Raw genomic sequence first — 26,857 nt, 5'->3', positions numbered from 1 at the left:
GGCTGTTCTTAGTGGTGGCAGATGACAGAACAAGGAGCAATGGTCTCAAGTTGCAGTGGGGGAGGTCTAGGTTGGATGTTAGGAAACACTATTTCACTAGGGGGGCAGTGAAGCACTGGAATGGGTTACCTAGGGAGGTGGTGGAATCTTCATCCTTAGAGGTTTTTAAGGCCCAGCTTGACAAAGCCCTGGCTAGGATGATTTAGTTGGAGTTGGTCCTGCTTTGAGCAGTGGGTTGGACTAGATGACCTCCTGAGGTCTCTTCCAACCCTAATCTTCTATAATTCTATGATTCTGTGACTACTCAATGATTTCATCTTAGAGCAGCTGACTTAACGTAAAACAATATTACAACTAGTTTTAATTTTATTTCACTATATGTTCTTTATATAAATAAAAACCACATACACCTAAACTCATGTATAGTTCATGGTGCATTTTAAGTTCAGTAATGAATCTGTGGGATTCTTTTGATTGTGAATGTCAGGGTTTTGAGCCAGGTTTGAAATAAACTATATATTTTTTGCAATATGTGATAGACAGGTTTAGACTGAATGATTGAATCTGATTGCAGTTTGCTATATGGTTTTGTTCATTTGCTCTACAATGTAGTGCACGGCTCCACATAAATCCGCTGGGTGTAAGCAAAGCCGGGTGTATCCCCAGAGACCCTGTCTAGACTAGTAAATATGTTGTGTTTAAAAACGTTAGCTAACATGTTTGCAAAAGTGATCTATTTTCCTAATACAAACAGGACTAGAGTCACAAGATCGCTCAAAATAAAACTTCCTTAATGCCCTTTCATAAAGAGACTCAAATGTCATCTGTTCTACCATTACTGGTTTATTTGACCAAATCTGATTATTATTTGATTCAATACCAGAAAAATTGATTTGTCACATAAATTACTTGGTGAAAAACTGCAGAATTAGTCAAATAATGACTTAGAAAAATATTTGACAGCTGTAAATCCAGTATATGTTTATATATAGTATATTGAGCACCTTTAAATAATCAGTAATAGAACAATTTTTTGTCTTATCTGTAAATTGGTCATTCTGATTTGCATATATTGTAATAATTTCACTCACTTCTGTGGTAAAACATGGCAAGTTTTAATGGCCTGACCCTAGTTCCTTAAAGTCTTTGAAAACATCTTCCTTCACTTCAGTAGTGCTGGATTGGGCCCTAATGCCACACAGGGAAATCACTAAAATGCTCTGTTTGCATAAGAGAAAGTTCGTCATGCTAACTATCATTTGGGCTCTATCACAGATTGTATCCACACACACAATTATGACCAACCGCACACGGCCATCCACAGCACTGTTTGGCGCTGACTTTTTCCAAGCAAGGCTAACCCTTCTTCAGAAAGGAAGTGAAGGAGGAATGTATTTGGGCAGACTGGAATCTGATCCTTGGCTCCACTATGGCACCTTTCTGCCATGCCAGCACATCTTGCCCTAACGCATAACTGGCCAGGGGAGGAATCTCCTGACATAACTGAATCCCCATATGCCCGTTTGCAGTCCCTGGTGTAGGGGGTATAGCTGGAGCACTGCTGCGCACTAGCAAACTCTGGGATGCTTAAATTGCTCTCTGTTGCAAAGTAGGATTGGCCTGGTGCTTGGCAGTCTAAGGATTAGGGCAGTTTAGAGATGGCTTACGTCATCTTTGCTGCGCTGGGCATAGAGAGGCTGGGCTTAAGGATCTGGTTTGATGTGTGTACTCATTGGAAAAAACTCACGGAGCTGGTGTGGATCTAGGGCATTGGCTCATTACTGGCCCAGAGGGTCATACCATCTATCAAATCACTACCCCCTCTTCCTACAGCACCCTAAGGGTACATCTACACTACAGCGGGGAGTCGATTTAAGATACGCAAATTCAGCTACGTGAATAGCGTAGCTGAATTCGACGTATTACAGCCGACTTACCCCGTTGTGAGGACGGCGGCAAAATCGACTTCTGCCGCTTTTTGTCGGCGGCGCTTACTACCACCTCCGCTGGTGGAGTTAGAGCGCCGATTCGGGGATCGATTGTCGCGTCCCGACGGGACGCGATAAATCGATCCCCGAGAGGTCGATTTCTACCCGCCGATTCAGGCGGGTAGTATAGACCAGGCCTAAGTGTTTTTCCATTATTGCTTTGGCTTTAATTAGAATGTAAGATCATTCTCCCTGGATCCTGCAGCCCTGAGCCTGCAGTAGCAACCCATGATAGCTCCACTCCTTCTAGATCCCTTCCCTCCAGACTGCCTGTGGGGAGATCTGTGGGAGCTGATGTCTTTGGCTGTGTGATGGGAACAGGAGTTTGGTCCAAATGCATTAATAGAGGCGGAGGGCTTAACGCTTGTGCTTTTCATGCAGTTCAGAAAGTTGCATGCCTGGCACTGGTGCTCTCCGATGAATGGGGGCGGACAAACACTGACATTTTGAAAAGTATTCACAGTGTCAAGATGAGTGGATAAGAAGCCCAATAGCTCCTGTCGCAGGGATGTAATTAGTTTTAAATAAGAAGATAGCCTTAACTCTAAACACTTACTTCCTAATAGCCTCCCCTGGTAGGGATGGCGATAAGTAGCTAAACCTAGGTATCCATTATAGGATGAAGTCTCTAATTTATTTTATGTTAATTAAGTTTATAATTACATAGTATCATTTAGTAAAACTGTTTATTTTCTCCCACAAGAAACTAACTGAGTTTTCAGAAGGGGCTTTTTGGCTGTAATTTAGATGCAAATAGCCTATTAAATGTAGTTTGTGTTTAGTTCATTTGGTTACTGTTCAATGATGATGTAGTAGGAGGCAACATACAAAGATCTGAAACCACTAGTGGAGTGAACAAGGAAGGGCCAGGCTGGGGTGGACACACATTGTCTTCGCTTTGGCACCAAAAAGTTGTGGCAAAAAGACTGGGGCTGATTTATAGTCTAGAGTTGTATAACACTTTCCACAGAGTCCCTCCTCCCCAGAGGGCTAGGGACAGTCCAGCCCAGTGGTGTGCCTGGTGGGGGGCAGCTTCAAATAGCTTTGCTGCCTTGGGAGAAGGGGGAAGGTCATTAGGGGCCAGAGTCAGTGCAGAGCCACCAAGCCTTGATGTGGTTAGCCCTGTCTGCCTATGGTTTGTGAGTGAACCCTGCTGACTATTCTGGGGATGTAAACCTTGCCCCAACAGAATGAGAGGGGTGGTATTCCAGGAGATCCTCATGGAGACTTCCTTCCCCAGAGCCCCCATGTTCTCCTACCGGAGGCACTAATCCAGATAAAGGGTATCGAAAGGCTGCTTTGCAGTTTATGCTTCTCCTATGATTCTTTCAGTCTTCATAGAGTTGCTGGTCCAGTAGGATCTCTGGCAAGGGAGAAGTAATAGTGTTTTTCTTTTTCCAAAAAAGTGAAATATTTTCTTGGCAGAAGCTCTTTCTTTATTATTCTGTAAGAAGGCAGTTCTATGGGGTAAAAACCCCAATCCTTGGTTATATCAAAACAGCAATGAGAGGTGGGTGAATCAAATAGCGATTTTGCTGAATAGATCATGCTGAGCTATAGCAAAAGGAGTACAGATCAGCTTCTCCAGGCTGTTCTGGCCAGTCTCCTGCCTACTGGAGGTCAGGAGAAAGGAGAGGAAAGAAGCCACTCTGGAGCGAGACCATTTGAATATTGTTATTGTTATTAACTGTATTACACTAAAGGCAGCAACTGAGACCAGGATCCCATTGTGCTTGGCACTGTATTGTCACAAAGTGAGATACAGTCCCTGCCCCAAAGGGCTCACAGTAGAAATAAAGAGGAGAAACAGAAGCACATAGAGGAGAAGTGACTTGCCCTGAGCTAGGATTAGAATCCAGGTCTCCTGACTCCTAATCCACTGGACCACACTTTATCCATCCTAAATCAATGGCATTTATGCATCTTAAATCAATCCTTGTGGTGAGTGTATTGACTGCCACATGGAACTGAATGAATAGTAAGGGTCTTCTGTAGGCAGGAAAAGTGAATGAAATACAAGTAGAAGAGCCAGCAGCTGTCACAAGCAAAATGTTAGGAGCAATCAGTGATTAGCATATGCATTTTGCAAGTGTAAGTGGCACTCAGACTTCATAGACTTATAATAATAAAATGTCATAGAGAGAAAGTATGAGAATTACTCAATCACAATTGGAAATACTGTATTAATATAAATTCCTTTGATCATTGTAATACAACATGAAGAAGGATAATCTTGCTGTATATTAATGTAATTCCATATCTATTCGGAGTGTACCAAAATAAGAAATATCAACTCCTTCACTACCTCTTCTAGGAATGTCCTGGCTTGGCAATTGTAGATTGAAGGCCATGTACTGTATGTCTGGAATTCCCATTGATCTCGGTGGAAATTGCACACACCAGATTGATGGCAGAATTGGCCCAGCTGTTTGGGTAGAGAGAGACTGAATAGTTTCCAACACAGGAATTACTCTGTTTTTCACGAGAGTGAGACATAATTACGCTGTGTCCTTCATGTGCTGCGATTTTCCTTTTATACTGAAGTAAAGTGACACCTGTCAAAGCTGCATCTGTGTTGTAGTGCATTTGCGTGTTTAACATTCATCTCGATGAGCATATTAAACACAAGTGGTTGGGATGTCAGAAGGTAAACAGCCCCTTTCCTTAACAGCTTTGACTTTTCAAGGACTACTGAAAGCTCTAAGAACATTCCTTGAAGTATTGATTGATTTCTTAGGCACTCAAATGAAGGGTGGGATAATCTGCAGAAGTTCTGGTTTTGAAATGTCTATGCAGTGAGTAACTTTTAGGCTCTTTTCTGTGAATTGGGAATTCACACCAGTGTTAAAACAATAGATTTTTTTCTTTCCATTGTCTTCAATATTATTTACATACCATACTGTTCAGTTCTCTCAATTTAAGAAATTCCATATAGGGATAGCTCAGTGGTTTGAGCATTGGCCTGCTAAACCCAGGGTTCTGAGTTCAATCCTTGAGGGGGCCACTTAGGGATCTGGGGCAAAATCAGTACTTGGTCCTGCTAGTGAAGGCAGGGGGCTGGACTCGATGACCTTTCAAGGTCCCTTCCAGTTCTAGGAGATAGGATATCTCCATTAATTTAAATGTCTATTTTACCTTTTCTGTGGTTTTCCTTCTTTTTAGCATTTCATCACTTCAATTCCTCTGACCCTTTCTTGTTTTGGATGCATGCTTATTCTCAGAATTCTCATGATGTCTTTTCTAATCACAAGAAGCAACCAGATACTTTTCAGTCTGGGTTGCTTTTTTATTTTAGATTATGGAAAGCAACAAAATAAAAGAGAACAGAAGTAAAGTGTTTGTAAGAGAGAAAGAGAGAGGTGTGTGTGTGTGTGTGTGTGTGTTCTCTGAAATGTGCTGCATCCAGTCTGCCTTACAAATTGGTATATGCCCGTGCAGAGGCCCAGTCCTTATAAATTTAATGGGGTAGTGCACAGAAAAGGTAACAACAGGTACAAGTTACATACAAAACACAATTCTTTCTTGAGTCTAAAGTATTCTGGTGGAATATCAGGAGTCAATAGGACTTTTCATGATCATAGAATTGTAGGGTTGGAAGGGACCTCAAGAGGTCATCAAGTCCATTCCTCTGAGGCAGGATTAAGTGTACTTAGACCATCCCTAACGTGTCTGTCTGTCTTGTTCTTAAAAACCTCCAGTGATGGGGATTCCACAACCTCCCTAAGCAAGCTGATCTCTGAGACAGGATGGATGACCTTTTAGTTGTAGCAATACCCTCAGGTTTGCAGTAGGAGGTAGCATGATAGTAGTGCATAACCACAGTGAGAGCTCAGAGGGCCATTGTGTCTTAGTGAATCAAAATGTCCTTATGAGTTGAAGAAGAGTGTGGCCACTGTGCAGCCCTGAGACTGGGTGCAGAACGCACTCATTTTCCTGCTGCTGAACAGGACCAGTTCTGCTGATCAGTACAGCCCTCCCTGCTCTTTCTGGGCCTAATGCCCACTTCTTGCAGTGGTGCTAGACCTCACCAGCCTTGTGACTGAACATGAGCAAGGATTGTCACTGTGAGCAGTTCCTGCATGGGTGTGTAGGCTCCTTGCATCGTCTCTTTCTGTTGGGGGGGGTGTCTGTGTTTTAGGTGTATCTGAGGTTTACTGCTTCATCTTCAGCATCAACATCAGTTGCTTATGTGTCCTCTTTCTTGCTGTGCCTGAATTATAAATTGTGCAAAACCTGCCCACTGTCTAGCTCTGAGAGCAGTTTTTAATGTCCTTGACTCTCAGTAGAAATCAGAACAAGCACAACAGCAGCAGCAATACTGTAAAAGGGAATGTCTATTGGACATGGCACTGGAAGATATGTGAGTAATGACTCTTCTTGGGAAACACACTATATTCTCCTTAAGAATGCTGAGCATGCTTTGTTTCCCTTCTGCACACTGCCTAGAAAAGGAACACACCTTTCAAGGTGTCAATGCAAGGGAATAGAATAAAAGACCCTTTCTAACATATGAAGCCTCTGTAAACTACATTTAGATATTTAGTGTTCATAGCAGGCAGGGCAGGGGATCATTAACCCTACCTACTTTTCACTATCAGATCTGCTGAGTAAATGGGTCAGATTTTACCACCTTTTGCTCCTAATTCATTTTATATTGAGATCAGCTTTATAGGGTGCTTTTATTAAAGTACATATAATTTTGTTTGATCCCTACCCTTGCTAGTTTTATGAACTTGTGAATCAATGACCCAAACTATTAAATAGATTGAATGCTGCCTACAACAGTAATGTTAATGGCTCCAATTTTATTAAGACCATTTGCAAATCTCACAGGTGGCAGTATCCCGGAAATGATAAACTGTGTGTCCATCTCTACTGAGCATAAACTCAAGCCGTAGAAGAAATACTAATAGTTATGGGAAAGAAACATTTTAAGTTTAGCAATGTTTTGGTGAATTAACAGGGGAAAGGTATAATTTGTCATTTAAATTTGACCCTAATTAGCCCTCAGCTTTATAACCTATGATATTGTAGTGTTATACCATGTTGTCTTCAAAGGCAGAGCAAGCCTCTTGATTTCTGTTCTCAGTTATACCACTTACTTTTATGTTGGACCATAGTGAGCAAGTCATTTAATGGCTCTCTGCCTTGGTTTCCTCAGAAGTAAAGTGAATATAATCATTAGAAATGGGCTGGACTCTCACAATTTGAACCCCAGTGCAGCTTCCCACCCTCTGTGATTCAAGGGTGTTCAGACTGGGAGTTTTGGTTCAGCCCAGGGATGGGGACTAATGTGAAATTCAGATCCAATTTTGTGTTCGAAGCCTCTAGAATGTTTGGTTTAGTTTTGAGGGTTTCGTTTGGCCCACAGGCTGTTGTGAGAATTAACATTTGCATCCTTTGGTAAAAGTTACACATGTTGCAAGTGTAAAGTATTATAAGTGTTCTTAATAATATGTGTGTGAAATCATCACTGTATTAGAGTATCCTGAGAGAGAAACATTGCTAAAGGTAGTGTTTTTTTAAAAAAATGGTGCTGGTAGTGGGGAGGGAATTGGAACTATTGTATTTGAAATTTAAAACACTTGTCTTTGAGCCCAGGCTATTTATTGAAACACAAAGGCATCCTGAACCCAACGCACACACAATCCTGGAAATAAGGAAAGGCTTCCTCAGACTACTTTGTCTGCTACTGCTATGTAGACATCGTTATGGTGAAACAGGCCAATAACCATTTTACAGAAATCCATCCACGAGCCTCTCCTTGCTTTCTAATAAAGATGAGGTGACACTTTGTCCTCGCTTTGCTGCAGCACTAGCCATCACTGGTCTTGGAAGCAGTGGCACAGTTCCAAATAGCTATGGAATGAGTTATTTCATTTAATTTTCTTGAAATCAGAAACTAACACATTTGATAAGATTTCCCTTTTAGGTGATGCAGCAGCATCTTGATTCCCTTTGCTTTCCTTCCTTTCACTTAGCAATTTTTAGTTCACTCCATATGAATTACGGTTCATTTAAATTGACCACATATACATGTCATGTTATGGTTAATTGCCTCTAAAAGTAAAAATGTAAATTCATTTTCTTTCAAATACTCTATATGAACGTTAGCACTGAATAACAACACTCTGTGTTTAGGCAGAGAAGAGAATGAACATGGCAATTTTAACCAGGCTTAAAATCTCAGAAATTTTTTGTTTCAGCACCCCCACTGAACCCCATACATTTTCCTCATGCTTTTGTGTTGGATGCTCTAGTTTATTTTTTCAGTTGGCAGGTAGAATCACTGAAATTATGCAAAAGTTTAGAGAATCTGATGTTCTGAAACACCTATATTTCAAGCTTACTATCCGAGCAGCAGAATTTGGGTAGTAAAGGCCAGATTTAAAAGCCATTGAAGTCAGTGGGATCCTAAATGACCAAAGAAGTTCACCATTATTTCTTCAACCCCAGTAGAAATAAAACTAGCAATTTGTGGTTTAATATCTTCTTGGGTTTTATGGCACTCACTGGATCCCAGTCAACCAAAGGTCAGGTTTCAGAGTAACAGCTGTGTTAGTCTGTATCCGCAAAAAGAAGAACAGGAGTACTTGTGGCACCTTAGAGACTAACAAATTTATTAGAGCATAAGCTTTCGTGGACTACAGCCCACTTCTTCGGATGCATATAGAATGGAACATATATTGAGGAGATATATATACACACATACAGAGAGCATAAACAGGTGGGAGTTGTCTTACCAACTCTGAGAGGCCAATTAATTAAGAGAAAAAAACTTTTGAAGTGATAATCAAGCTAGGCCAGTACAGACAGTTTGATAATAGGTGTGAGAGTACTTACAAGGGGAGATAGAGTCAATGTCTGTAATGGCTCAGCCATTCCCAGTCCTTATTCAAACCGGAGTTGATTGTGTCTAGTTTGCATATCAATTCTAGCTCTGCAGTCTCTCTTTGGAGTCTGTTTTTGAAGTTTTTCTGTTGTAATATAGCCACCCGCAGGTCTGTCACTGAATGACCAGACAGGTTAAAGTGTTCTCCCACTGGTTTTTGAGTATTTTGATTCCTGATGTCAGATTTGTGTCCATTAATTCTTTTGCGTAGAGACTGTCCGGTTTGGCCAATGTACATGGCAGAGGGGCATTGCTGGCACATGATGGCATATATCACATTGGTAGATGTGCAGGTGAACGAGCCCCTGATGGTATGGCTGATGTGATTAGGTCCTATGATGATGTCACTTGAATAGATATGTGGACAGAGTTGGCATCGGGGTTTGTTACAAGGATAGGTTCCTGGGTTAGTGGTTTTGTTCAGTGATGTGTGGTTGCTGGTGAGTATTTGCTTTAGGTTGGGGGGTTGTCTGTAAGCGAGGACAGGTCTGTCTCCCAAGATCTGTGAGAGTAAAGGATCATCTTTGAGGATAGGTTGTAGATCTCTGATGATGCGCTGGAGAGGTTTTAGTTGGGGGCTGAAGGTGACAGCTAGTGGTGTTCTGTTATTTTCTTTGTTGAGCCTGTCTTGTAGGAGGTGACTTCTGGGTACTCGTTTGGCAATCACTCAGGCTTTGAACAGGGCAGCACCCGCCTCTTGCGGATGCCCCCTTTCTGGTTGGGTGTGAGCCTGCTTTTCTTTTTGTTCTTATAACGGGGTGGCACCGGCCTCTGGTTAGTATCTGCCTGGCTGATGGCTCTTTCAGCAGGTGACTCAGCCCTCTGTCCCTCCTTCTGGGGTATACAGTGTCTAGTTCTTTCTCACGGCCGTGGTATGGGACTGTAGCTCCAAGGCTTCTTCCCCAGAGGCACTGTCTTCTTTAACAGCCCAAAGTGGCCCATCTTGGTATAATCAGTTGGTATCCTTTTGGCAGCCCTCACCAGACCACTAGGCCCATCACAATACCCTCCCCATCTGGCTAGGTTCTGTGCTTACTCCCCTGGGCTCAGCCTGCTTGCACTGAGCTGTCTGCAGTCCTGCTGCTCTTCTAGCTAGCCAGGTATCCAGCCCTCCTTCTTCAAGCTCCAGGCAGCAACTGACTGCTCTGCCTCTACTACTTCCTTTTATATGGCCCTTCTGGACCCTGACTGGCTGCTCCAGCGGTCCCTCTGATTGGTTGCTTTTCTGAAGCCACTCTAGGCTGCCTGGAGGACTTCTCCTCTGCTCTTTTCTGGGGCAAGGTGAAGCAGGGCCGCATGTCCTCCAGCAGGGGGCATCTGGATCTAGTCCACCCCATAACAGAAGGTAATAAAATTAATGACAAAGGCTCAAAGTCCAGCAGTTTAGGGCTTCAAAGGCACATTTATCAAAACCCTAATGTGAATAAAAAGTAGGACTATGACAGATCATGTTTTTGGATTTGTCAAATACTGAATTCTAATCTATAAAACTCAGGTGAATGCAATTGCCAATCTGGTTGAACACTCAGGGCCTGGTTTTTAAAATAATGATTGGCCATTGTACATCTTATTTGTATATGAAAATAGCACAATGGCCTGCCTAAAATGTATGTGAAAATTAGGGGCATAACTGGGAAATCAGGCCCTCAATGATTTGGACACAAAATTATCAGCTTTATTCCCTCAGTGCTTGAAGAGCTGAATTAACAATAACAGTATAATAATACTTTATTTTTACTGTATAGGAGGCTCCTCAAACATAAGGTAAAAATGCTTTATGAAAAGTAGGTCAGCATTATTCAACACAATTTATGGAGATGGAAAATGAGGCACAGAGAAGTTAGGTGGTTGCTTGACTAATGTCCCTAGTGACAATCAAGAACAGAACCCAGCTCTCTTGACTGCTGGTGCTCAATTGACTGCCCCCCACTACCTAGTTGTGCTTTATCAACTGGGGGCATGATTTTAAAAATACCCAGTAGTGGCCTAATTAGGTGTTTTTAACAATGCCACCTTGAAAGCACAGTATGCAGGACTTAACTATCTTGAGTAATTTGGATCATCTGTAAACTTTGTCACCTCACTGTTTATCCCTTTTTCGGGACCATTTGCGAATACATTGAACAGCACTGGTCCCAGTACAGATCCTTGGGGGACTGTGCTATTTACCTCTCTCCACTGTGAAAACTGACAGTTTATTCCTATCCTTTGTTCCCTATCTTTTAACCAGTTACTGATCCATGAGAGGACCTTCCCTCTTATCTCATAACAGCTTATTTTACTTAAAAGACTTTGTCAAGGGATCTTGTCGAAGGCTTTCTGAAAGTCCAAGTATATTTTATCCAATGGATCATCCTTGTCCACATGCTTGTTGACATCCGCAAAGAATTCACATAGATTGGTGAAGCATGATTTCCCTTTTCCAAAGTCATATTGAATCTTCCTGAACATATTGTGTTCACTTATGTGTCTGATAATTCTGTTCTTCACTATCGTTTCAACCAACTTTCCTAGTACTGAAGTTAGGCTTACTGGCCTGCAATTGCCCAGATCGCCTCTGAAGCCTTTTTTTAAAGATTGGCGTTACATTAGTTATCCCATAGTCATCTGGTACTGAGGCTGATTTAAGCAGTAGGTTACATACCACAGTTAGTAGTTCTGCAGTTTCATATTTGAGTTTCTTCAGAACTCTTGGGTGAATACTATCTGGTCCTGATGACTTATTACTGTTTAATTTATCAGTTTGTTTCAAAACCTTCTCTATGTACTGGTTAATGTTTGTTAAAGAACATTAACCTGACCACTGTATTTATGAAAGTCCTCTATATCAGTAACTAATATTGGAACAAAAGTATTACCATGTTCCATTTTAAGAACACTGGCCTTTCTGTATGGTCTGGGAGTAAACTTCATATGTGATCTGAATAGATGTCCACAGCATTACAAAACACTGAGAGAGTACAGTGTTGAGCAGAGTTTCTAAGGAAGACACCACAGTTTAGTCCTGTAGATCAGCTAGCCCCAGCTTTGAGTGATCTGATCGACACAAAGATAGCTACCTTTCTGCAACAGTCTTAAAAATGGGTGACTGATATTTGGTCAAGGTCTTATATCTGTATCAGTTGCTGGCTAACTTCTCCTCTTCCTCCACTTTTATTTTGAGCTCTCCAGTATTGGCTCTGTAATATAAATATTTTCTACTGCAAGTTTCTGAATGGCAGCTTATGCAACAGCAAGGATTGTTTTGAACTGGTCTTAAACCTGGGACCCAGTATTCTGCCAACTCTTCCAGTGAATGTCAACTGTTTGCCTAAACCTTCTTAACTGGCTCTCTTTGAAGACTGAGAAACCCAATCAAAGACTTGGTAGATAGGAGATGACACATCATCTCCTAACTACCACATTCCATAATGTTTTTAAAGTACTATCTCGCTGACTCTGAATAACTTGACAGTCAGAGGACTGGTGAACAAATTGTCCCTGCTTAATCAAATTGCAAAGTTTTTTTTTATTTCATTGGAAACCAAATTTTACTTAAAAGTTTCCATTCAGTATCTGCAACTCTCTTTACATCGCAACTCTTTTATTTTTTTCATGTTCTATTTCACCTCCGTCACTCTACCAATGATGCCAGCCTCATCACTTCCTTTATTTCCTTGTCTCCTTCTGTCTTTGTGCCATCTGCTGTGTCACACCATTTGCCTAGATTGCCCTCCTTGTTTCAGTGAATCAGGCCCCACATCTTCTTGTCATTTAACCATCTTCTTAAAACTCTTCTCCTGAGAGTCCTATGAATAATCCATGACAATGTAACACCATCACCTCTTCTATCTGGGGAAAAATATTCCAAGGTATCACCGTGGGCATGTGACTGAGGTTTTGTCTGATCTTTGTCTGTCAGACCCCAATCTTGCAAGTGAATCAATACGCTCAAACTCTTGTGCCCATGAGGAGCAACATTGACGTCAATGGGAATTCATGAAGGCGTAATAGACTGTCCATTTGAATCCGATTACAAGACTGAGGCCTTAGGGCTTAGCTTAACTTTGTGCACTGTGAGTAGTCCATTGCCTTCAGGGGGATTACCCCAGTGCTTAAAATTAAGCATGCGCATAAATTTTTGTAGAATCAGGACCTTATAATGTACACTTCTCAGGTCAGGGCCATAGGTCTGGTTGTACTTTCAAACTGGTGTATTTCTGCTGACTTCACAGGAGTTACTCAGTATTCTTACTGGAATAACTAAGAGGAGAAGCAGGCCCGAGGTCTATTTGTGTATAGTACAGTGCCAAGCACTTATTCGCTCTTAACAAATAATAATAATAATTGTACTGCTGAATGAAAACTAGGAATGAAATTGGCTCTCAATCATTTTCATTGCCTAATGTGACTGAATTGCAATAGGCAAGCAACAAGTTTGAGGCTGGAAAAGAAAACTGAAATTCTTTCATGTACAATAATCAATGTTGGTGTTAGTAACGTGTGATGAGTTTGTGTGTGTGTGTGTGTGTGTGTATATCGAAAGTTTCATTTCAAATTTATATATATATATAATTTGAAATGAAACTTTCGATTTAGCAATGAAAAAGCCCATACAGATGCTCTGAGTGGCCTAGCAATAAACTTCCAATAACAATCATGATCATCCAGCAACATTAAATACTAATATACAAGTTAACTCTCCCAAACAGCAACATTTAAAAATAAAGCAAATGGAGATAATTTACCACAGAACAATTGCGGTGATTTTAATATACAGTGTAGTGGTATTAATGTGCAATTATATTGCTTTGAACTCTGCATTATGGAGTTCTTCGTGGACCCGCAGCATGGCCCGAATACAGTAATTTAATTTAAGATCCTTTATCTATTTGAAAGGGGGAAAGCAGGAGAATTATCAGGATTAAAATTATCTAAATTGTAATAAAAGCACTGAGTCCAACAATAATATAGTATTCTTTAGGAGGAGGTAAGATACTCATCACTACATTACCTTATGTAACTAATCCTCTCAACAGCAATCTAGCCTGAAGCCTTCCTCTCACAGCAGTTTAAAAACAGTGCCTGTGCAGAAACTGGGCAGCTCAGAAGTGATACACACTTGTACTGAAATTATATTTTGCATGTGGATTAGCTAAGTCTCTCTCTCTCTCTCTCTCTCTCTTTGTTGGCTTATGCTAAATCCCATAGATTGTTTCAGCGAAAAGGAATTTTGCACACACCCTATTGAAAACGTGAAGTAGCGCATCTATAACCAGCATGTTTGGCTTCCATGTGTGCTATTACCTACACTCAAACAGAGATATTATCATCTCCTAAAGATTTAAATTAGCAAGAAAATAAATTGTAAATGAATTAGTCACTTTTACTTACTTTCTAACAGTCAAATTCAACTCCTATTGAAGTCAATAGCAAAATTCTCATTAACTCACATCAGACCAGGATTTGGCTCTAAACCTTTGGTTGTTTGGAGTGATCTGATGTCTAGATAAGGTTTGATCTCTTCACAAAATTGTGAACTTACTGAGACAAGATCTCTTTAAAAAGACCTATTGATGAAATGTACATTTGCAGGAATACAGTGCTTGTATATCCAATTCTCATATTATTTCCTTGGGTTTTTTTTAGCGTCATTAGAACAAACAATGGTGACAATAAAAAGTGATGTATATAATAACATAACTGCAGTCAGACAAGAACAGCCTGTGTAAGATGATGCTGTGCTAGGAAGTATTTATGATTTAGAATTAGGTGCATGGATTTAATCCCAATCCAAAACTGGTTTTCCTGAAGGCTCTCAGCCTTAGACAACCATCATTAAGGTTCACATAGTGGGCTTGATGGTAGATTGAGGGAGAAATTGATCTGATCTTAAAAAAAAAGTTCAGTTTTTATTTAGCCATTGATGTAGTGCCTGTTGATTTTTTTTTTTTAGAGGTAATTTACCAATTTTTTCATAATGGATTACTTTCTCCTCGGTTATAATTTTCTCCTTCATAACAAAGTAAATCAAAGATGGTCATGACACTGAGGGCTTGATCCAGTGCATAGCCGGTGTAGAGTGTTGTGCATATAAACACAAGGTAAAGAGTAGTGTTTATATGGGAACCTGATGCTGCATTAATAAGAGCACTGCAGTGTGATAGCCAAATTTCTTTTGCTAAGCAGCCAGAACAGAGCAAAAAGAGAGAGGGGGGATGCATGCAGATGATCACCCTTAAGACCATGATTCCTCAGAAACGTCCATGTTCTACCCACGTCTACTCCTTGTTTGGCAGCGGGTCTGACTAAGGTTCTTCTGCTCAATGTATAGGACTATCCCTAGTGTTTATCATTACTTGTTCCCATTTATAGTCTCTGTTCCTATAATACTATTGAATCAATACATGGTGCTATACTGCAGATAGTCTCAGACATTTAGCGTATCAGCATTGATAGGCATTTAAAACTTGATAGAAATGTTGTGGTGCTACTTCTGATACTGTTCTTTTTAGAACGAGAACATACTGCTGGGAGGATACCCATATAAATAAAGCATAATTATGCCTATGAAAATATGCCCATCTCCATAGTCTGTATCTACTAGTTGTATTGTATTGTATCTTATTGCGAATATTGTTTGTGTTCAACAAACAGTATGCATTGTAATATTTGATTTTTAATTAACTAATGAAAACCACATCCATAAAACACAGCAAATTATGCATTTTCCATAAACCATGTACAGTTTTTATTTAACATTTATTTTGAACTTTTGAAATGCATTCCATGTGTATTTGTCTTCTTTATCTAGTGTTCATCTGTGTTTTTTTCCTTGTGTTAATTTTTCCTTGAATTTTGTGAAGCATGATTTCTCATATTTTATTTTGTTTCTTTTAGGTTTTGTTTTGTTTCATAAGATCCCACTGGATGGGTAAATGAAATAAGGAAAAAAAATGAGAGAGGGGCTGTTGAGCTTGTTTGTTGAAGCTGCACGCTAGGGAGTGGACATTGTTCTTGTCCTGTGAATTGCCACATCCTTTGGACTTCTCTTTTAGACATGGGTTGTGTTTGGAGGATTCTAGACGTACACACAGCTCATTAGTTGTTTTGGAGACATCAGGGCAAAATCAGCCCTCAGGCTGCTATAAAACTCAAGAAAGCCCAGAAATAAGCTATCAGATTCTTTTTTATTATCCTGGTTTTACTGTGGCTTCAAAATGGCATTTAAATAAAATTTGGTTACATTGTTTTCTCTGTCAAAAAGTTTTTCTGTTTGAACTTAATTGAAAAGATGTTGGTTTTTAGAAATAATATTTATTAAAGGTGAATTGCAAAGTTTTTTAATTTAAAAAATGAAAAAATCAGATGTTTAAGGCCCAGATTCTACAAACACTTTTGCATGTACTTATCTTTAAACTTGTAAGTAATCCCATTGAATTCAGTGGGACTGTTGATGTACTTAAAGTGAATTGGGGCCTAAAATCCTAAAGCAATAAACACGTAGGTTTGATCCTGTAATCCTTATTCCTGTGAGTGGTCCCATTGGCTTTACTGGGAAGATTCTGGTGAGCAAGAGTTTCAGGATCAGGCCTTAGTGCATGTAAGTTGATTCAGCAAAGCACATAAGCAAGTACTTAAGCCCATCCTTGTTCAGAATATCACTTAACTATGTGCTTAACTTTAGGCATGTGTTTGTGTCCTTTGCTGGACTGGGATGATTTGAGCTGGAGATTAAAATGCAGATGCGAAAATAACACCTTTTGGTGTCGATCCTGCAAACCAAATATTCACAGATCACGTGCATAAGCATTTTCAGGATCAGGTCCTACACTTGAAACATAATTTTTGAAAGTCATTTCCATGTCAAATATCTGCCGAATCCTGAGTTCAGTACTTGAGCTTTCCTATTCAGAAGGTGACATCAGGGTAAGAAAGAAGAAGAAAATCAATGAAAAATGTTTTTGAAATTAAAAAAGTGAGTTAAGAGGATTCCCAGAAAGAGGGGCTGAGATGAACCTCTATAGAAATAAATGATTGTAAAGATTGGGTGTTTCCATTTCCATACACCAAATATGTGGGTTTTGAATGAATGAACAGTCACTTTGAATTCCTCATAGTCTGTTAGAAGTTGAGGACATGCTATATGCCATTTATGGTTTATCTAGATAATAAATGTTGATGTTTGATTATTTATTTTAGCATATGACATTTTGGAAAAAAAAGAAGGGCTTCAGATTACTTTGTCTATTTGGATTTGCTTTTCTTTCTCTTTCCCTTTTCCGTTCACCCCATTTTTAATTTCTACTCTCTGTATTGGTGTGTTTGTTGTTTGCCGTACTCTTTTTCAGTGTCTAGCTTTCGTCTATTTTACAATATTCTGTATTGTATCATTTGTTTTTACTTGTTTCCTTCCATATCTTCCCTTTGTTCTTTCTTTTCTTCATTGTGTATGATCCTTCCTTCACCTTTGTCTCTTTCCCAGTCTCTTCCTCTTTCTCAGCCCAACCCTTTGACTGTCTTCTTACATTCCCTGCAATCTTTCACACCCATCATTCACTCTTCCCTAGGCATTCACCCTGAAGGAATCTGCCTCTGAGTCTGGGAACATGGCTCCATTTGTACTCATCTTGTCTGAAATAGGGAATTATTTCTTTCCCCTCTTCACTGATATGAGAAGTGGAGTTGCTGGGGTGTTTCCTTTCCTTCCCACAAGCCAAAAGGCTCCCAATGAGGTGTCCTCTCCTGCTGCTCACCTGTATAATGGATGGAGGTGGAGTTGGAATTCAGTGTATGTTCAAATTCCACATCTTAGGCCAACCTACACATGCTTTCCCTGGGCAGCAACCTACACATGCTTTCCCTGGGCAGCCGCATTTTGGGGAGGGCAACAATTAGGGCTTTTCTTCACAGTCGGTTAGTTGGAGTGATATCAGCTCAACCTTTCTTTTGTTCCTTGAAATAAAATCAGAAAACATCAGCCTTCTCTATTCCAAATGCATGAGGAAGTGCTCTTTCAAATCAGATGTTTTGCAGATACCTATTCTCTTCTACCCTACTGATCCTTTTAACTCATTTTTTTTTAAATTGACTTTTGCACTGACATCTTGTTTGCCCATGCATCTCCAACTTTATTTAAATTGCTTCTGATGTCACTGGGCCTGATTCTGATCTCTCAGACACTTGTTTAAATCAGGGGTAACTGAACTGAGGTTAATGGAATTACAAAAGGATAACACTGATGTGATATCAGAACTTGGTTTGCTGGGCCAAATTCCAATCAATTACAATCATGAAAATTCATTGTGTTACAGTTTAAGTTAGTCTATGTTTACTCCTGGGTAAATGAGATCGGGATCTGACCCTTTCTTTTTTGGCCAGAAAAAGACTAAATGCCAAACTCAGAATTTGGCAGCTAAGTTAAGGAAAAGATGATTTTGAAATATTTTTGGTTTTGAAATTTAGTACATACATTCCGTTAATGATTTAGGATCTTACCTGACACCTGTTGTGATTTATTTTGTAACACTTTGCAATTCAACTTTAAGGAACAATAATAGGTTTGAATTTCAAATAGCTCTATGCGTACTGACACAGTATTTTGGATTCTGTGTAACCAAGACATTAACAAATCAGAACTTATTTATGCACCATTGATAGATATATATAGATATAGATATATATCTATCTAGCAATCTATCACTGTAGGATATCCTTGTTGAGTATTTTGTACTATATCTTACATTAGCCACTAAATGCACTGTTACTTAATACAGATATTCACAGAGCCTTATGGATTACAGCATGTGATTAGTTACTACTTTTTTTTAACAGTGACAATGTTTAAGTAATGGAACTAGGCGACCTGTTGCTAAAATATTTTCTTTCCATTATGTGAACAGATTAGTCTCTTAAAGCTAGGGTGACCAGATGTCCCGATTTTATACGGACAGTCCCGATTTTGGGGGCTTTTTCTTATATAGGCACCTATTATCCCCCCACTGCCACCCTGATTTTTTACACTTGCTATCTGGTCACCCTACTTAAAGCTAAAGGGAGCTGAACTTTAAGCAGGGAGATTGCAATACACCCATAATTGGTATTTTTCAGCTTGATTGTAAATGACATTGCCTGTCACTTTAGAGATGCTAATCTGCCCAAATGGTGTGGGTTTACAAAGGGCTCACCTAATTACAGAATTCCTGACTCTTTAAAATAAAGTGAGATTCAAACAAAGAATCAGGCAGGAGCCATTAAAATGGTAAAAGTCACTGAACATCCAGCATGTGATACTAAAAAGCTTTTATGGTATTTCACTGAGCAATAAAAAGTTCATGAAGCATTTAAAGAACAAGTTTAGAAGTTTGCCAGACCTGAAAGGAAATCAAAAATATATTTGTATTATTACACTAAAAGGGGTTTATTTATGCTATAATTTGTTTTAAAATGAGGATTAGTAGATCAAACAGATAAGAGCATTAAAAGGCCATATGGTGAAACCCTTCTGTTGGTGAGCAGTTACTCACCCGAATAGCTCAAGTGACTTCAATGGGAGTACTGCTTACCAGTGTAAACAAGGGGTTTCACAATCAGGTCCTTTTAATAAATAAGGGTCTGCTCCTGCTCCCACAGAAGTAAATGGGAGTTTCATGATAGAAGCACATCCCCATCAGGGAAGGAAACATCTCCAGGAAACCTATGAACCACATTTTAGTTAGAAACCATTCAATTTAATATATTTCCTGTATTTATTATTTCTAATTCTTTGTGGTTATTGACTAGAATCTGGTCCTCTCTCCTGCCACAAATGGCCCCAAAAAACATTTCCCCAAGGATTACAAGGCTTTTTATGGGCACCTTCAGTTACAGGTATTTGGATGCAGTATCTGTTGATTCTGATCCTAACATAAAGGTCCAGTGTTTAAAGAATCCTCCCTCCAGCTGTCAGTGTTGTGCCTGCATTTAATTGCTGGCATGAATGCCAACATTTGGTCATCTAAATCTGGTTTTCTGATGCAGTGAGGTAGAGATCCAAAAGCTAGCAATTTAAGGCCTGTAAATTGGAAGTGCTTAAACAAAACCTCAGTCCTGATGTCTTTTTCATTCAAGTTCATTTTCTTTTGTTGCATCTTTAATATTTGAGGTCATAGCAATCCTCTTCTGCAGATGTAGTGTTGGACAACCACAACTGATGTCCATGTTCACATCAGAGAATACGCAAAAGCTTATCTGAAGTAGAGGTGAATGACTTCTTGGTTTGGGAGCTGAAACAAAGCACTGGGGGAAAAAAACAGTTCAGGCTGAACAAACTGTTTAATTCTATCTGAAACAAAATGTTTTGTTTCTAATTTTTTTTACCCTTTTTGTTTTGTAAATAAATCTATCTCAATTTATAAAAGGTGTTGTTTCAAAATGGAAAGTCGAAACTTTCATTTTAAAAATATTGACAAAACTTCTTGGAAAATATTTTCAATTCTTTTTTGGCCAAAACTGTTTGTCGAATTTAACTCAAATGTGAGACTAGTTTGGGTTAAACTGGATTTTTGACAAATAACTATTTGTCTGAAAAATCGCACCAACTCTAATCTGAAGCTCGTTCCAGTTTTTTGAGACTGCTTCATTCCCTCCTTCCTTACAACCCTCAAAGACTTCACTGACTTCTCCCTGTCCTTTCAAGCCCTCAGTAGCCCCCAATTGTCCTTCCTTGTCATTCTCCAGAAAGCCCCATCTTCATCTTTCGTGCCCTCTACCAGGTCCCTTTGCCTGGGTGTGCACACATTCTGAAGAGTTAATCCCAGGGCCCAGTAGCCATGAATGCCTTTCTGGAGGGCTTTGGCACACTATGGGGGTAGGTGCACCCAAGTACAATGTATGCCCCAAATTGTGCAAGGTTTAGAATTAGCAGCAGCAGAAAGAGTTCCTGAGTAGCTGGGCACATAATGCGGTTTTCAAAATGGAAAGTGGTCTATTGCGGGGAGGCAACATTGTAGGGAATGTAGAGAACACTGGTGTTATATATGTCATTACTTTGCTTCCACAAAAATGTCTGGGACAAAACTTTCAAAGGCGGCCTCTGTCTCTGCTAGCACTTTAATACCCATAACCATCCTCTCCTCTGCAAATGGATTAGTTAGGTGGAAATAAGATGTTTGACTACTCTGTTTACTTATATAAGTGCTATTTTTAGGCCCATCTGTAGAGGATTTATTGAGGCCATTTTGCAGCTCTCCCCATAAGAATTTAAACTTTTTAAAATGAAAATGAAGGCAAGAGTCTAGAGTTGTTACCATTTTCTTACATTTTATCACATATCCTGTTGCTAGGTTTTAATTTAATCATAGAATAAACTAAATGGTGCTCACATCTGTACAAGAAAGCTGAGTTACTTTAGAGTTCAGACATTTGCTGAAAAAATATAGAAGTACAAGAACTGCTGTGTAGGATTTCATATGTGTTTGTGGTGTGGGAGTTACATGTACTGAACTATTGGTGGAAACTGGGTGAAATCCTGGCCCTATTGAGGTCAACTGAAGTTTCCCATTGCCTTAAGTAGGGCCAGGATTTCACCCTCTGAGTTTCTGATTGAGTGCTCACTTAAACCAGTTTTGTACCATTGTAATGCCATTGATTTACACCAGTGTGAGAGCAGAATCAGGCCCTCATATCACAAATTAAACACGAGAATAGAGGGGGTTTTTTAAAGTAAATTTGAAACTTCTCTCTCTGCCATTCAGAACCCTACACCGTTAGTTTTTTTTAAAAAAATTTAGTTTCAGTATAGAAAACATAACCTCTCCGTTTCCAAAGTCTGTTTTCTCATGTATCAAGGGAAATAATGCTCCAAATGATTATCAACAACGAGGCATCCTGACATATCTTTTAAAAATACATTTGCTGTAATCCATCAACATGTTGTGAATCTTAGATTTTCCACTTCCAACATATGTTTAAAGCTGATTTTATATTTCTTGTAAATAATTGACAATCATTGTTTTGATTTCAAATACTATATTAATAATGTGGACAGATTACATAAATGTACTTGCTGGACTTATTTTTAACAGGCCAATAAAGTTTTATAATTCATTATTTTTGTGTCTTGTACTTTCTATAAATACTTAGCACGCACTTGGTATTTTACCAGTAATGTACAGTGTTTTATTGGAAAACATGTAATTCTATAGGATGTGTCCTCAGTTATCACATGGTACCAGATGTTATAAATCAGTACAGCCTATGGATGTGTTTATTTATTTGTGAATGATGGATTTAGCACAATTACCCAGAAATCCTTGTGACACAAACATTCTTGTAGGGTGAGTCCTGTTTAAAATTAAAAAAAGAAGAGTTGAGGGACTAAATTTACAAATATGGCTTACAAAATGTGTGTGCATATCATTTGTGAACACAAACACTTGTGTAGTCAGATCAGGTAATTGCACATTGGCCTTGGTCCTGCAAGAGAATGCTTTAGTTGGGCTTTGCTTAGGCAGAGGGGTCTACCCAAATGGATCCCATTTATATATGGGTTTACAGGATCAGAGCTTATGCTTTATATTGACACAGCTGGTGTGTTCTGTTTTGGAGACTCCTTAGATAACATGGTCCTTTAAAATAGATGTATAGAATGTTGACTACTTAGGTGCTGGGAGAAACCATGCTGATTTTGTTTTTATAACTTTGGAAGAAAAATCGATAATATGATTTGAAGATCTGAATGCCAATGTGTCACTGTGAGCAACTATCTGGGTTTCCTGAAAGACCTATAGAGGTAGAAAAAACAAGTTAAGAATGTTGAAACAATTATGTCATAACTCAAGTCCAAGTTTTGCCCTTTTTGCATAGGCATATCATATTTTCCCCTGGATTTCATTGCTGTAGTTGGAATTTGGCAGATTCAGATTTTGCATGATAAATTATTGTTCAAGTTTGTGAAATATACAGTCCCATATTTCCCTTCTGGAAGGACTGTAGATCCCTGAACATTTTACCAAATCAGCTTAGTATGGCCATGGGGAATGACTAAGTTAACTATGCTTTACAGATGCTTTCTCAGTACTCATGTAAAATGTGCTATTGGAGACAATGTAATGGAGCTTCATCATCCAAAAGAAATGAGCCGGATGAAAGGCCCATTCATTTATTTTAAAAGGCTTTATATATAACTTTCTACTATTGTAATTCAAAGGGATATTGTCCATATTAGGTCCAAAATATACGGTGGTTTTTTTTTTTAATAAAAGGGGGGATCAGAGGGGCAATAAAATGTAATTTGTATAGAAATGTTTTAATGAAGTAAAAATGAGTGAAAAGTGTTAGGGTTTTGCCATGCAATGTTTTGCTCTAGGGCTTGTCCTAAACACAATGGAATTGTACCATCTAGGGAGGAGAATGAAAAAGTGAAACAGACAAGAAACAAAAGTGAAACTGACCATTTACACTGTCCAAGATGAGTGAAGAAAGTAAACTGGATAAGTAGTAAAAAGAGATTTAAAGTTTTTCAGTTATTTAAAGTTTAATAGTCCAAGGTGGCGGTAAAAAGCCAAGCAATGATTCGTTTTAAATATATATGAATTATATCTTAACAGTTATTTCTTTAAAAAAGTAGGTTCTTATACATAAAAATTATAAGAGAGGGGATTAGACACAAACATAAACTGCACACATTCAAAAATTTTACCAGTGCATGTTATACACCTCTACCCCGATATAACGCTGTCCTCCGGACCCAAAAAATCTCACTGCGTTATAGGTGAAACCATGTTATATTGAACTTGCTTCGATCCGCTGGAGCGGGCAGCCCCGACCCCCCCCCGCCCCCCCGGAGCGCTGCTTTACCGCGTTATATCCGAATTCATGTTATATCAGGTCGCATTATATCAGGGTAGAGGTGTATGTATAATTGCTTTTGATAGTGCCATTTAATTTCTTCATTTTGAACATAGTGCAAGAATAAAATGTCAAGTTCATAGATTTTTTTTTTGTTTAATTCCCTATTTTTGAATATAGGGAAGGAATGAAATATCACTGCCTATGTACAGTAACTGATGCTTTATTCCTACATTGTGTTAATAATCACAAGGATTAATAGGCTGTAGCTAAAATAATTACACACACACAGCAAATCTTGCAGTTCTGAGTTTGGCAGTATTTTGTGTCATAGGTCTACAGAATTGAACCCAAAAAGTCAAAAAATTCTAAGCTTAGATGTTCAGATTATTCTGATGAAAGCCCTTTTGAGGCAAACATTTGTTAATTGTTAAAGTAAATAAAACATACATAAATTGCTAATGCAAATGTATTGGAACTGGAGTGCTGAAGCCAAGAAAACATTTTGGAGTTATGATAGTAAAAAAAATTAGTTTTGCTTAAAGTTTACCATTCAAACTTTTAGCATCCACATTGTCAGAGAAACTCTTTAATGACAAGGAGATGGAATATTGATGATGTGCATAAACAAATAGAGAGTAGAGTGTTTAAAAAATGTAATCCATCCCAAAATATAAAGCTGCGTTTAAAAATCCTATAAGGACTGCAAGAAATGGATAAAGACTTTGCTTCTAAACTTCACAAAATACCTCAACAAACAAACAAAAAACATAGAAAGGCATATTTGGAAAGGAGAGGAAATGATTTTGCATTAGATCTAATGACTGATCACAATTTGAAGCTGCCTTTGATATGAATTTGCTGTGCTAGCTGCAAAGTAGCTGCATAAAATTAACTTGCTTGTTAAGCTGGTACCTCCTCTGTAACCCACTACTCCACCAAAATAAGATAATTTCAGACCTTGTTCTCATAGCCCCTGTGATTTCATTGTGCCTGTATGCTTCATGATGGTAAACTTTACATACAATTCCAGTTATAAGCAACAACCTTAATCAATACAGTCTTAGTTAAAACCTCAGATAGAGTGCATTGCAGTAATGCAACCTCAAAATGGATAAGTTTTGGCAAGATCTATCTCTGGAAGAATAGGTCACATCATCTATCTCCATTCTTTCTTGCCAAATGAAGACGATACAAATCACTCATGGGAATTGCTGTTGTCTGTGCATCCACAAGCAGCAGAGGATTCAATATTATGCCTGAGTTGTGACCCTGAGTAACCAAAAAGCAGGCATACCCTTCTCTCAAGGGAGCAGATAAAATTTCCAGCATTTGTTCTGATGAAATGGAGATGTAGAGATGAGTATCATGATCCACACCTCAGGCCATATTTTCTCACTGACTCTCCTAATAGCCCATATTAAATATAAAGGGTGAAAGAATAGAAACCTGTGAAACTCCTTGGGGACAGATGAGCTATTTCTCAGAAATAGTCTTGAATGACTCAAGAAAGTAAGGAGTATAATTCCGTTCAAGAGGAGCTCCATATACCCCTGCAAAGGTTAGCAGATTTATTAACACCGCCTCATTCTCCAGAGCACTGAGGCCAATGACAGATCTGTATGAATCAGCATGGCGACTTCATCCATTTCCGAGAGGAGATCAGAACCCCTTGCTTACTTCAACCCTTCCTGCCCTTCTTCAGTAGCTAACAGGGTGAGCCATGTCTGCACTTTCCTATAGGATTATGCCTCGCCAATATGCAGCGGAATGAGAGGGAGATTCACTCAGGTTCTCTTATGCTAAACACCTAGCAACTGCTGAGAAAATTCCATGGAGACACATACACATACATACTATGTTCTATTCACACCTATATATTTTTATAAACACAAAATGTAAATTAGATTGAATTAATGGTTCTGAACTTCAAACCAGTTCATGTTGCCTGAAATACGAGCGATAAAATAGAAACATGAAGGGAAAACTCTTAATTCTGTTCTCTGATGGTCTGCACATATTGGCTTGTAACTGGGTATATCAATTGAGGACCAGTCCCCAGTGAAATCAGTGGAAGATTGACTGCTGTGGGCTGTTGGACATGATTGCTCAATGTACTGAATGGTTTTCCAGTCAGGTGCACTATATATGAAGAGAGATCCAGTTCTATGGGTCTAATTCCTCTCTCGGTTATATCTTTTGTTAAACCAGAAGTAACTTCACTGTAATCTATGGTGTTACATCTGTGATATAATTTAGAGGTACAGTACTTGGATTATGCACTCCTTCGGGGCAGGGACAATCTTTTTGCTCTGTGTTTTTTACAGGGCCTAACACAATGAGATCCTGGTCTGTGACTGAGGGTCCCCACGCTAGTGCCATACAAATAATTAATAATACATCAGTGCAACCAACAGGACAATCAGACCTGTGTTGACTAAATTAGTAAATTTGTCAGTCCTCACTCTTTTTCTAACAGCCAGCCCTAAACCTGAAAAAAATTTGAATGGATGATCAGTGATCTCTACCTTTTGTTTTGGAGGGAGGTAGAGGAGGATTTTCTTCATTTTTTCTTCTCTAATTTTTAATATGTCGGTCATAAGAAAAGTGAAGGAACCCACCAAGAAATGCAGACATCACTGATTCAAGGTCCTTTTGTGTAAAAGAATACTAATCAAAATCAGGTAAGTTCACATAGCTCTGCAGTAAGTTCCTAGATCATTTCCTGCATAGAATAACTTGGCAGTCATTTAATATATATTTCTTGAAATGGAATATTCTCAGGCCAGTCTTCTTCTTTTGTACTAATGCAGTCATTGCTTCTCATATATCAGCATGGGTTCCCCTTTGAAAGTTCCCATAGCCTCTTTGCAGGCAAAGAGTTCTCAATCATTTTATTAGGATTGCATAAAAATCAAATGTTTCTTTCTCTGGAGAGAAATGTTCATGTGTAATTGTATTTTTTCCCTTTGAAGAGGATCCCAGCTTTCCATCCCTTATCTTCACATGTTGGTATGAATAAACCTGTACTCTTGCCATAAAAATGTAATGCTTTGAAATCGTGGCTGAATTGTTGCTTTATATCAGGACTATGTATCCTTTTAACTTGAAGGTGTTGAAATCAGCTGTCTCAGGAGACCCCATTTCCAAATATAGTGATTTTGGGTGA

At 39.0% G+C, this 26,857-nt stretch overlaps 1 protein-coding gene across 4 annotated transcripts in view; it reads left to right on the top strand.

Moving 5' to 3' along the window:
- NTRK2 (neurotrophic receptor tyrosine kinase 2) overlaps positions 1-26,857 on the top strand; it is a 273,512-nt gene that overhangs the window by 105,378 nt on the left and 141,277 nt on the right. The window contains exon 13 of one of the 4 annotated variants that reach the window (XM_034774170.1): positions 15,760-21,948. The exons of the other annotated variants lie outside the window; for them this stretch is intronic. Coding sequence (XP_034630061.1) covers positions 15,760-15,797 — 38 coding nt within the window. The 3' untranslated portion in view covers positions 15,798-21,948. Of the gene's footprint in view, positions 1-15,759; positions 21,949-26,857 lie in introns of those variants that run through there. 4 annotated transcript variants of the gene reach the window in all.

Source organism: Trachemys scripta, chromosome 6 (assembly GCF_013100865.1).
Source record: "Trachemys scripta elegans isolate TJP31775 chromosome 6, CAS_Tse_1.0, whole genome shotgun sequence".
NCBI classification, from domain to species: Eukaryota; Metazoa; Chordata; order Testudines; family Emydidae; genus Trachemys; species Trachemys scripta.
The sequence above is the reverse complement of the archived record's forward strand: the minus strand, read 5'-3'. Positions and strand labels throughout refer to the sequence as shown.